A 12,206-nucleotide genomic window follows, 5' to 3' on the forward strand; every position below is an offset into this window, starting at 1 on the left:
GGAGTGGCTTACATGGGGCCCAAGCCCAGGCAGAATACAATTAAAATAAAGCAATAACAATTAAAACAGCATAAAACAACATAACAAAAATAGCTAGCAACAACAATAACAGCAGACTAATTTTGGAGGGGGGGGGAGGAAAACCATTTTGCAGCATCAACCCCTTTTTATGGCCTCATTCTTGCTTCCCAATGGCTGAAACCAGAAGCAGAGATACCAGAAGCAACATCTTGTCACCTCCGGTATGGTTATGAATCAGAGCAGTCCATCTGAGGACACAGAAAGGAAAGTTTCTCCTACGCCACAGTTGCCTATTCCTGCTATATTTATTTGTCTAGTCACGCCACCCAAAAATCTCCTACTACCAAGCAACCATCAGGTCTCAGGAAGGACCCATGCTATGAAGATCTGACTGTACTGAGTTTCTGGGGAGAGAAAACATGGATGCATTCCATTTGAGAGCACATACTTATTTTCCTCCAGTCCAACCAAGTTGCAAATAGCCCCTTCCCCAGATCTGAAACTCATTGTAATGCCTTTCCCTCCCCACTGGTATGAGGCAGGTGCAAAGTCATGGAAGAATATGGAGCTCTATATAATAATAAAACTTTATTTATACCCCGCTACCATCTCCCCAAGGGACTCAGTGCGGCTTACATGAGGCCAAGCCCACAGTACATCGGAAACAAAGGCAATAACAAAAACAATCAATACAAAACAATTAGTAAAAATCACATAAACAAAAAAATAAACAATAAACAATAACAGTAATACACAAGCATTTAAAGATCTATGGCCTGGCCAAATGTAATAATTTAAAATTTAAAAAATAATGCTGGGCATGAACAAGGTAGGATATAACTAGGATAGAGTTTTTCAAAGAGAGTCAGTCCTAAATCCGTAGTAAAGTGCATTTTGATGGCATATTGCTGAGGGTTTTCCTTATTCTGGGAAGGCACACTGGAACAACCAGGTTTTCAGGCTCCTCCTAAAGACTGCCAGAGTTGGGGCATGTCTGATGTCCTTGGGAAGTGAGTTCCAGAGTCGGGGGGCCACCACCAAGAAGGCCCTTTCCCTTGTCCCCACCAATCGCGCCTGCGAAGGTGGTGGGAGCGCGAGCAGGGCCTCTCCAGATGATCGAAGAGATCGTGTGGGTTCGTACACAGAAATGTGGTCACACAGGTAGGTGGGTCCCAAACCGTTCAGGGCTTTGTAGGTAAGAACCTGCACCTTGAATTGGGACCGGAAAATGAATGGCAGCCAAAGGAATTTAGCTAGGATGCCTGAGTTCTGACTTATGCAAGAAATTGTGGGCATTGGCCTAGTCCCTAATGGCTACGCATGCCCCAATTCCACCAGCAAGCCAAATTTACTACCATATCTCATTACGAAATAGTTGCCACTGCAGAACAATTTCACCTCCATTTTTGGGGTCCCAAAATTGGTTTCTCTCCTTTCCTCACATAATCATCACAGGTATTTATAAAACTAAGGAACTCCCTTTCTCCGACAAAGACAGTTTAAGTGAATACTGAGCTCTCTCTCTTTTCTCTTCATCTCAAGGATAAGACAGGTTTTTTTTTTAAAAAAAGCAAATAATAGTATAATAATGACTTTATTTTTTTATCTTGCCACCATCTCCCCAAAGTGACTCAGGGCGACTTACACGGGGACAAGCCCGGTCAGGCAGAGATTAAAATAAGCACAGTACAATTTATAAAAGCAACATCATAAAACAACATAAAACATAAAACAACCAATAGCCAGACATAGTAGTCAAATTACTAAACTCTGGCATGCAGAGGCTGAGGTCTGGGCTGATGGGGTAAAATAAGAGAAGGAACCAGATGGTAAGTAAGGGCTAGAAGGGCAATGTCAATCTATATAAATAAAAATGTAATGTTCGTTTGTGGGATTAACATAACTCAAAAACCACTTGACGAATTGCCGCCAAATTTGGCCACAAGATACCTACTCACCCAAGGAGTGACCATCACTACAAAAAATTGATTTTGTCATTTGGGAGTTGTAGTTGCTGGGATTTATAGTCTACTTACAATCAAAAAGCATTCTGAACTCCACCAATGATGGAATTGAACCAAACGTGGCACACAGGATTCCCATGACAAACAGAAAACACTAGAAGGGTTTGGTGGGCATTGACTTTGAGTTTGGGAGTTGTAGTTCACCTACATCCAGGGAGTATTGTGCACTCAAAAAATGATGAATCTGGACCAAACTTGGCATGAATATTCCATATGGCCAAATATGAAAATAGATGGAGTTTGGGCGAAACGGACCTTGGCATTTGGGAGTTGTAGTTACTGGGATTTATAGTTCACCTACAATCAATGAGCATTCTGAAACTCACGAATGACAGAATAGGGGCACATTTCCCACACAGAACCCCCATGATCAACAGAAAATACTTAAGGCCATCCAGTCCAACTTCCTTCACCAGGGCAAGAAAACGTAATCATCCAGCCATAGAGATAGATAGATATGATTCACACACAGAGAGATATAATGTCATAGATTTGAAAGGGACTCCTAAAGAATGACAATTGTTCCAGAGTAGGCAAACCAGAAAATCTCCACATCAACACAGACAAAGAATCAACAAAAAATATTGTTTAACCACAAGCATAAAGAAATTACATATATTCGAAACCAAGACTTTCTCATTGCTTTATTTTCCAGATCACCAGACTGGGCCACAGCAACGCGTGGCAGAGGATGGCTAGTTAGAACAATATATCTATAGATCATGGAACAATGGTACAGTGCAAGAGCCAGATACTCAGTTACGGCCGGGGGGAGGGGGCGGGCAAAATTATCTAGTGACCTGTTTAATCAAAAACGCAGGGGAACATCCACGTTTTTAGGTCTTTACAAAAAGTGGACAGGGTGGGCGCCAGTATAATCTCCCTGGGGAGAGAGTTCCAGAGCCAGGGGGCCACCACCAACAAAGCCTTCTCCCTCGTCTCCACCAGACACCCTTGTGATGGTGGTGGGAGCGAGAGGAAAGCCTCCCCAGAAGTTCTTAGAAATTGTGCAGGTTCATAGGGGAAGGTCCGATTGCAAAGATAGGCAGGTCCGAACTGTTAAGGGCTTTGTAGGTGATAACCTGCACCTTGAATTAGGACCTGAAACTTTTCGGAGGTCAATTTCATGGATATCACTGTAATTGGCAGCAACCAGCAGTGCCTTCAAATGAAAATGAAAGTAATTTTAATTTATTTTAATGTTAAACGACTGTTGTTATTCTATTTCATTATATTCCCTTTTTTAGAATTATCATTTAATTCAATTACACATAAGTAAATTCTCAAAAAAATATAAATTTATATATGTAAATTCTCAAAAATTATAAATCACAACAGAACAAACAAACCAAAACTGCTATTGTCATTCATTCACTTTTGTTCAGAATGTACCTTAAGAAACTTATCGGAAGTCAGTGGAGCTGTTCAAACAGGGGGGTTGACCACTCCCTGTAATTTGCACCAATTAACAACCTGGACACCGACCTTTGTACTAACTGCAGTTTCTGGGCCGTGTTCAAAAGCAGCCCCACATAGAGTGCATTACAGTAGTCCAATATGGAGGTAACGAAGGTGTAGCAAACAAACCCAGAATGCAGGAAATAGTACAAATTGTACTTCGTTGCATACTAGTCTTTTTTCCAACAAGTGTGACTATTCTGCAATGAAATATGATATTTGTCTTCAAATTAATTGATCTAGCTGCCCTGGCCTTGTCTTACACAACTGCCGACTATACCTGCCCTGTTTGGCATAGGTCTGCCCACACAAAGCAGGTGAACATAGCATTGAATGAAACATGCAGAATAATCACAGGATGTCTTAAACCTACACCTGTTGATAAACTCTACAAGCTGGCTGGCATTGCCCCGCCTGATGTGCAACGAGAAGTTGCTGCTAAATGTGAGAGAAATAAGATGGAACACTGTGAAAGCTATCATCCACTACATAGCTACCAGCCTCCTCCCAGTAGACTCAAATCAAGGAAAAGATTTTATGAGAACTACCATTCCTCTTGGCGTCCCCCCAGCAACAGCAAGAACAGCTAAATCAGGAAATCCCAACTGCATGGCCCAATATGAGGGTCTTCCTCCAGGGGCAAACCAAGAATGGGCAACTTGGAAGTCCCTGAACAGACTCAGAAGTGGAGTGGGCAGATCAAAAGACAACCTGGCTAAATGGCACAACCTAAAAGAATCCCACACCTTATGTGACTGTGGAGCAGAACAGACAACTCCACATCTGTATGCATGTCCACCATGCCCTGCCTCATGTACAAAGGAAGAAATGTTGGAGACTACAGACAATGTGATTGCTGTTGCCCGTTTTTGGTCAAAAGATATTTAGCCACCTGCGCTCCTTCTATTTTTATCAGTTTTATACTAATTTATGCAATGCTTTTGATACAAAATAGAAAAAGTGCTGAGAAATATTTCCAGAACACAAGATGTTTGGAAATCTGCCTAGTGTTGTTATACTTTATTACAAGACTGTCCTGTCTGTAGTACTATGACATGGTGTCTTTGAAGAAGCCATTTCTCAACCTGCTTGGAGGTTTAGAGTCAAGCCTAAAACAAGAATCCCAAGATTTGGCTTAGAACAGTCACAAAGCATCTCACCTGGCCACATCGCTTAAGTATAATATCTTTAAGGGAATCAAGGCAACGGCTTTGGAAGTCCATTTCATGGATATCACTGTAATTGGCAGCAACCAGCAGCGCCTTCAAATGAAAATGGAAGTAATTTTAATGTATTTTAATGTTGAAAGACTGTTGTTATTCTATTTCATTATATTCCCTTTTTTAGAATTATCATTTCATTTAATTCAATTACACATATGTAAATTCTCAAAAAATATAAATTACAACAGAACAAACAAACCAAAACTGCTATTGTCATTCATTCACTTTTGTTAAGAATGTACCTTAAGACTGACAGAGCATGAAGCATAAAGGCCAAGTACATTTACCTGCAAAAGCAAAGGCACAGAGCTCTTATTTGTAGATTTACAGATGAAGACATAAGGAGTCTGTGAGTGGTAAACAACATAACTTGGCTTGTACTGGTTTGGTTTTCTGTACTGTGTTCCCCATGCGACTCGAATCCATATTTCATTATCTTCAAATTCTTCAAAAGTGATAGTTACCTGATTTAAAAATAAAGGAGAAAGCCACACTGTTATGCTGACAATATAATCAGATATCTAACACAGGAAGCACATCATAGTTAAAAGGGTGTGTCAAGGGATTATTAATTTTTACAGATGTAATACCAGAGAAACAAATATACTGCAAAGTAACCCAGTGATTCTGGCCACGAATGCCTTAGACAACACATATATACAATTACATTGTCCTTACATTGTTGAAGGATGACTCAAGGCTTTCTTCAAATTTCTTTTTAAAATTTTCCAAGTCAAAAAAGTCATTTTCGTCACCTGCCAAATAAAGTAGATCTTTTGAATTTAGAGAAATGAAGGAGAACCAATCAATTCTCTATCATGTTCTGAAAACATATAATAAATTCATGGGAATAATCTTACTAATTTCAGGATGTTCATTTCAAAAATTGCTAAGCAAGAAGTGCCAGAGTTATGTGGCAATTTAAAGACCTATTATATTTTAAAATATGGATAAATTGAAATATAGCAATCTATGAAAGCTTTGGCATAATATATATATATTAACCAATATTTAAGGTGCCACAAAACTAACATGGCAATCTCTCCAGATTTTTAAGAAATTATTCTCTTGACCAGTGGTTCTCAATCTTCCTAATGCCACGACCCCTTAACACACTTCCTCATTTTATGGTGACCCCACAACCATAAATTATTTCATAACTGTAATTTGCTGCTGTTATGAATCGTAATGTAAATATCTGGTATGTAGGATGTACATTCATTCACTGGACCAAATTTGGCACAAATACGCTGAATTTGAATACTGGTGGGGTTGTGGAGGGGATTGATTTTATCCTGTGGGAGTTGTGGTTGCTGGGATTTATAGTTCACCTACAATCAAAGAGCATTCTGAATTCCACCAACAATGCAATTGAACCAAACTTGGCACACAGAACTCCCATTACCAACAGAAATCACTGGAAGGGTTTGGTGGGCATGGACCTTGAGTTTTGGAGTTGTAGTTCACCTCCATCCAGAGAGCACTGTAGACTCAAACAATGATGGAACTGGACCAAACTTGGTATGAGTACTCATTATGCCCAAATGTGAACACTGGTAGAGTTTGGGGGGGGGGGGGGTAGACTTAACATTTGGGAATTGTAGGTGCCAGGATTTATAGTTCACTTACAGTCAAAGAGCATTTTGAACCCCACCAACAATGGAATTAAATCAACACTTGGTACACATACCCAATATACCCAAATTTAAATATGGATGGAGGTGGGTGGGAGAGATTGACTTGGATTCTTTGGAGTTGTAGTTCACCCACAACCAGAGACACTGCAACCTCCACCAATGACGAATCTGGACCAAACTTGGCACACAGTACCCTAATGACCAGCTTAACCTACTAGAGGGCTTTGAAGGGAGCTGTAGTTGATCCCACCATAAAGGGAGCTGTAGTTGATCCTTCAGCCAGAAACCACACGGACTCCACTGGTGATGCATCTAGAGAGCAAACTTGCCCAACATGACAAACTTGAGGTATTGAGGGAGTTTCAGGGGGTTAACCTGGCATTATGTGAGTTGTAGACCATTGAAGAGCATTCTGAATCCTACCAATGATTGAACTGGGTTAAACTTCCCACGCAGAACCCCCATGACCAACAGAAAATACTGTTTTCTGATGGTCTTTGGCGACCCCTCTGACACCCCCTTGCGACCCCTTCAGGGGTCCTGACTCCCAGGTTGAGAAACACTGCTCTTGAGTAATTGAGCAAGGGCACATAACTTAACTGATTAATGCACTGAATTTAATTAGAGCAGCCAATAGTTTCCCCATTCCTGATTTGCCTTAAATTAGAAAAAACATGATTTGCTGGTTTATAATTTGCCGCTGATTGGTAATTTGAATACTGCAAAACAGTCAAATATCTATAGAGAAAACTAATTTGAGATTTAGGAGTATTCTTGTACAGATAAGCAAAGTAAGACTAGAGAAAGCTATACAGAGACAAACAAAATGTACACAATTAAATAATTTATTTATTTATTTATTTATTTGATGCACTTATTAACCGCCATTCTCAGCCCATTAGGGCGACTCATGGCGGTGTACAAACACATATAGAAGACAGTTTACAAAGGAAACCAATTACAACAACATATAGATTATACAACAATTACAAACAACACTAAAAATCCGCTTCGTCTCTTAGTAGAATCATAACCAGTCTCACATTCCTTGTTCCATTCCGATCTTCTTTACCACATTGTTGTTGCACTTAATTAAATGCCCTCTCGAACAGCCATGTCTTAAGGCTTTTTCGGAAGGCCATGAGGGAGGGCGCCTGTCTGATGTCTGCAGGGAGAGTGTTCCATAGCCGGGGGGCCACCACCGAGAAGGCCCTCTCCCTCGTCCCCGCCAGCCGTGCCTGTGAGGCAGGCGGGATCGAGAGAAGGGCCTCCCCAGACGATCTCAAGGTCCTCGTGGGCTTGTAGGCCAAGATGCGGTCTGAAAGGTATTTTGGGCCGGAACCGTTTAGGGCTTTGTAGGCCAAAACCAGCACCTTGAATTGGGTCCGGTAGCAAATCGGCAGCCAGTGGAGCTGGGACAACAAGGGCGTTGTGTGCTCCCTGCTACCCGCTCCAGTTAGTAACATGGCTGCCGCGCGCTGAACCAGCTGCAGCTTCCGGGCCGTCTTCAAGGGCAGCCCCACGTAGAGAGCTTAATATTAATATTGCATATCAGATATGATGGGAGATTAAGATATGAATTAGAGGTTTTAACTTTTACTGTTTAAGCCCTTTCCTACAAAAATCCCATTATCAGAGGGGTTTTTTTGTCGTGTCAGGAGCGACCTGAGAAACTGCAAGTCGCTTCTGGTGTGAGAGAATTGGCCATCTGCAAGGAAGTTGCCCAGGGGACGTCTGGATGATTTGATGTTTATCATCCTTGTGGGAGGCTTCTCTCATGTCCCTGCATGAGGAGCTGGATCTGATAGAGGGAGCTCATCTGCCTCTCCCCGGATTTGAACCTGCGACCTGTCGGTCTTCAGTCCTGCCGGCAAAGGGGTTTGACCCACTGCGCCACCGGGGGCTCCAATTATCAGAGATAATAATCATAGAATCATAGAATCAAAGAGTTGGAAGAGACCTCTTGGGCCATCCAGTCCAACCCCCTGCCAAGAAGCAGGAATATTGCATTCAAATCACCCCTAACAGATGGCCATCCAGCCTCTGCTTAAAAGCTTTCAAAGAAGGAGCCTTCACCACACTCTGGGGCAGAGAGTTCGACTGTTGAACGGCTCTCACAGTCAGGAAGTTCTTCCTCATGTTCAGATGGAATCTCCTCTCTTGTAGTTTGAAGCCATTGTTCCGCGTCCTAGTCTCCAGGGAAGCAGAAAACAAGCTTGCTCCCTCCTCCCTGTGGCTTCCTCTCACATATTTATACATGGCTATCATATCTCCTCTCAGCCTTCTCTTCTTCAGGCTAAACATGCCCAGTTCCCTAAGCCGCTCCTCATAGGGCTTGTTCTCCAGACCCTTGATCATTTTAGTCGCCCTCCTCTGGACACATTCCAGCTTGTCAATATCTCTCTTGAATTGTGGTGCCCAGAATTGGACACAATATTCCAGATGTGGTCTAACCAAAGCAGAATAGAGGGGTAGCATTACTTCCTTAGATCTTGACACTATGCTTCTATTGATGTAGGCCAAAATCCCATTGGCTTTTTTTGCCGCCACATCACATTGTTGGCTCATGTTTAACTTGTTGTCCACAAGGACTCCAAGATCTTTTTCACACGTACTGCTCTCGAGCCAGGCATTGTCCCCCATTCTGTATCTTTGCATTTCATTTTTTCTGCCAAAGTGGAGTATCTTGCATTTGTCACTGTTGAACTTCATTTTGTTAGTTTTGGCCCATCTCTCTAATCTGTCAAGATTGTTTTGAATTCTGCTCCTGTCCTCTGGACTATTGGCTATCCCTCCCAATTTGGTGTCATCTGCAAACTTGATGATCATACCTTCTAGCCTTTCATCTAAGTCATTAATAAAGATGTTGAACAGGACCGGGCCCAGGACGGAACCCTGCGGCACTCCACTTGTCACTTCTTTCCAAGATGAAGAGGAAGCATTAGTGAGCACTCTCTGTGTTCGTCCACTTAACCAATTACAGATCCACCTCACCGTAGTTTTGCCTAGCCCACATTGGACTAGTTTCCTTGCCAGAAGGTCATGGGGGACCTTGTCGAAGGCCTTACTGAAATCCAGGTACGCTACATCCACGGCATTCCCCGCATCTACCCAGCTTGTAACTCTATCGAAAAAAGAGATCAGATTAGTCTGGCATGACTTGTTTTTGATAAATCCATGTTGACTATTAGCAATGACTGCATTTGTTTCTAAGTGTTTGCAGACCGCTTCCTTAACAATCTTTTCCAGAATCTTGCCCGGTATCGACGTGAGGCTGACCGGACGGTAGTTGTTTGGGTCATCCTTTTTCCCTTCTTGAAGATTGGGACCACATTGGCCCTCCTCCAATCTGCTGGAACTTCTCCCGTTCTCCAAGAACTCTCAAAAATGGTTGCCAATGGTTCCGAAATGACTTCCGCTAGTTCCTTCAATACTCTGGGGTGTAGTTGATCTGGCCCTGGGGACTTGAACTCATTAAGAGCGGCCAGGTATTCCTGGACGACTTCCTTCCCAATTTGGGGTTGGATGTCCTCCAATCCCTCAGCCACTCCATCTTGCTGAGGTTGAAGACTCTCTTTTTGTGAGAAGAGCGAGGCAAAGAAGGCATTAAGTAGTTCTGCCTTTTCCCTATCCCCTGTCAGCATTGCCCCATCTTCTCCTCGAAGAGGTCCTATCGCCTCCTTGTTTTTCCTTTTTCTACTGACATAAGAATAGAAGCCCTTTTTATTGTTTTTAATGTCCCTGGCAAGTCTGAGCTCGTTTTTTGCTTTAGCCTTGCGGACCTTTTCCCTACAGGTGTTGGCTATTTGTTTGAATTCTTCTTTGGTGATTTCTCCCTTTTTCCACTTCTTGTGCATGCCTCTTTTGTGTCTTAGCACAGTTAGAAGTTCTTTGGACATCCATTCTGGCTTCTTTGCACTTGTCCTATTTTTTCTCTTTGTTGGCACGGTTTGCAATTGCGCCTTGAGTATTTCACTCTTGAGAAATTCCCATCCATCCGTAACTCCCTTGTCTTTTAGTATCTGTGTCCACGGAATGCTGCTCAGCGTTTCCTTCATTTTTTGGAAATCAGCTCTCCTAAAGTCCAAAATGCGGGTTTGACTTGTCTTAGTTTCGGCCTTCCTTTGTACCTCAAATTGCAGGAGACATGGTCACTTGCCCCTAAGGATCCTACCACTTCGACCGCATCGATCAGGTCCTCCGCATTTGTTAGGATGAGATCAAGAGTAGCCAATCCCCTTGTTGCCTCTTCTACCTTCTGGACCATGAAATTGTCTGCAAGGCAAGCGAGGAATTTGTTGGACCTTGTACTCCTGGTCGAGTTTGTTTTCCAGCAAATATCGGGATAGTTGAAATCGCCCATGACTACTACATCTCTTCTCTGTGCCTGTTTGGTCAACTGTTGTCAGGATGTGCCTTCATGGTTCTAAGAGATTCCAAGAGAAGTCTTCTTCCTGACAGTAGAGGGAGTAGTCATGATAGATTAGTTTATGGTTGGGGCCATCTGGCCAAGGTTTCGCTTTGAAGATGTGGGAATGAAGTTGTAGCCTAAACTGAGATAAGCCAGGAGAGAGAGGGGGGGAGCGAGGCCAGGAGGGGGGATTGGCTGGCGGGAAACCTCAGTTCTCTCTTTGCTGTTATACTGTGTGGACTGAATAAACTACAATTCCAGGATTTGCTCTTGTGAGTGTGTGTTTCATTCTAAGACCCAGCGGTATACCTGACAACTGTTGGCAGAAGACTTCATCAAATTCTTCCTCCTGGCTTGGGGGTCTGTAGTAGACGCCTACAACGACATCTTTTTGAGTCCCAGTTCCCTTGATTCTTATCCAGATGATTTCAAGCTGGTTTCCCAGATTGCTGTCTTGAATCTCTTCTGCAGCATAAGAGTTTTTGACATATAAGGCTACTCCGCCTCCTCTCCCCTTTGTTCGGTTTCTGTGAAAGAGGTTATACCCCTCGATATCTACATTCCAGCGACAGGAGTCATCCCACCAGGTTTCAGTGATCCCTATGATATCATATTTGTGGTGTTGTGCTAAAAGTTGGAGTTCGTCTTGTTTATTTCCCATGCTCTGTGCATTAGTGTAAAGACATGTGAGCCCCTGAGATCTTCCCTTGAGCTGTTTAATTGGGATTCTTGTGCTTTTGGTACTTGGTCCTTGTTGTGTTTGTGTAGCCCTCCGTTTAGCCTTCTGGCAATTCCCAGACATTATGGGTAAAGTAGTGTTCGCAAGGCTGTTGTCCCCCCCCCCCCCCGGTGGACCTAGTTTAAAGTGCGTCTAATGAGGTTTGCGAGTCTGTGAGCAAAAAGGTGTTTTCCTACTTGTGTGAGATGCACCCCATCCCTTGCCAGTAGGCCATCCTCCTGGAAAAGCAGGCCATGGTCGAGGAAGCCAAAGCGTTTCTACTGACACCATTTTCTAAGCCAGTTATTGACCTGTACTATTTTTCTGGCTCTTGTGGGTCCGTGTCTTACAACAGGGAGGAGGGATGAAAAGACCACCTGTACATTACATTCTTTTAGCTTTGCTCCTAGAGCTCGAAAATCATTTGTGATCTTTTGAAACGTATGCCTTGCAGTATCATTGGTTCCTACATGAATCAACATGAGGGGAGGACGGTGATAGGGCTTGAGGAGCCTGGTGAGCCTCTGAGTGATATGGTGTATTTTTGCCCCCGGTAGGCAGCATATTTCTCGAGCCATCCCATCTGGTCTGGAAATGACAGCTTCCGCTCCTCTAAGGAGGGAGTCGCCTACTACCAAGACCTGTTTACTTTCGGGAATGACAGGGCCCCTTTTGTGCAATATAGTGTGTAAGTCTCCAGAAAAGTGATCCTGT

General features: G+C 43.0%; 1 protein-coding gene across 4 annotated transcripts in view; it reads right to left on the minus strand.

Moving 5' to 3' along the window:
• The window catches only part of CENPN (centromere protein N), a 34,369-nt gene that overhangs the window by 10,538 nt on the left and 11,625 nt on the right, over positions 1 to 12,206 (minus strand). For all 4 annotated transcript variants that reach the window (XM_067471035.1, XM_067471034.1, XM_060788039.2 and 1 more), the window contains 3 exons: positions 5,405 to 5,481; positions 5,014 to 5,190; positions 4,664 to 4,765 (listed from right to left, as the gene is read on the minus strand). In XM_067471035.1, the coding sequence (XP_067327136.1) occupies positions 4,664 to 4,765; positions 5,014 to 5,190; positions 5,405 to 5,481 (356 nt within the window). The remainder of the gene's footprint in view (positions 1 to 4,663; positions 4,766 to 5,013; positions 5,191 to 5,404; positions 5,482 to 12,206) is intronic.

Source organism: Anolis sagrei, chromosome 8 (genome assembly GCF_037176765.1).
Source record: "Anolis sagrei isolate rAnoSag1 chromosome 8, rAnoSag1.mat, whole genome shotgun sequence".
NCBI classification, from domain to species: Eukaryota; Metazoa; Chordata; class Lepidosauria; order Squamata; family Dactyloidae; genus Anolis; species Anolis sagrei.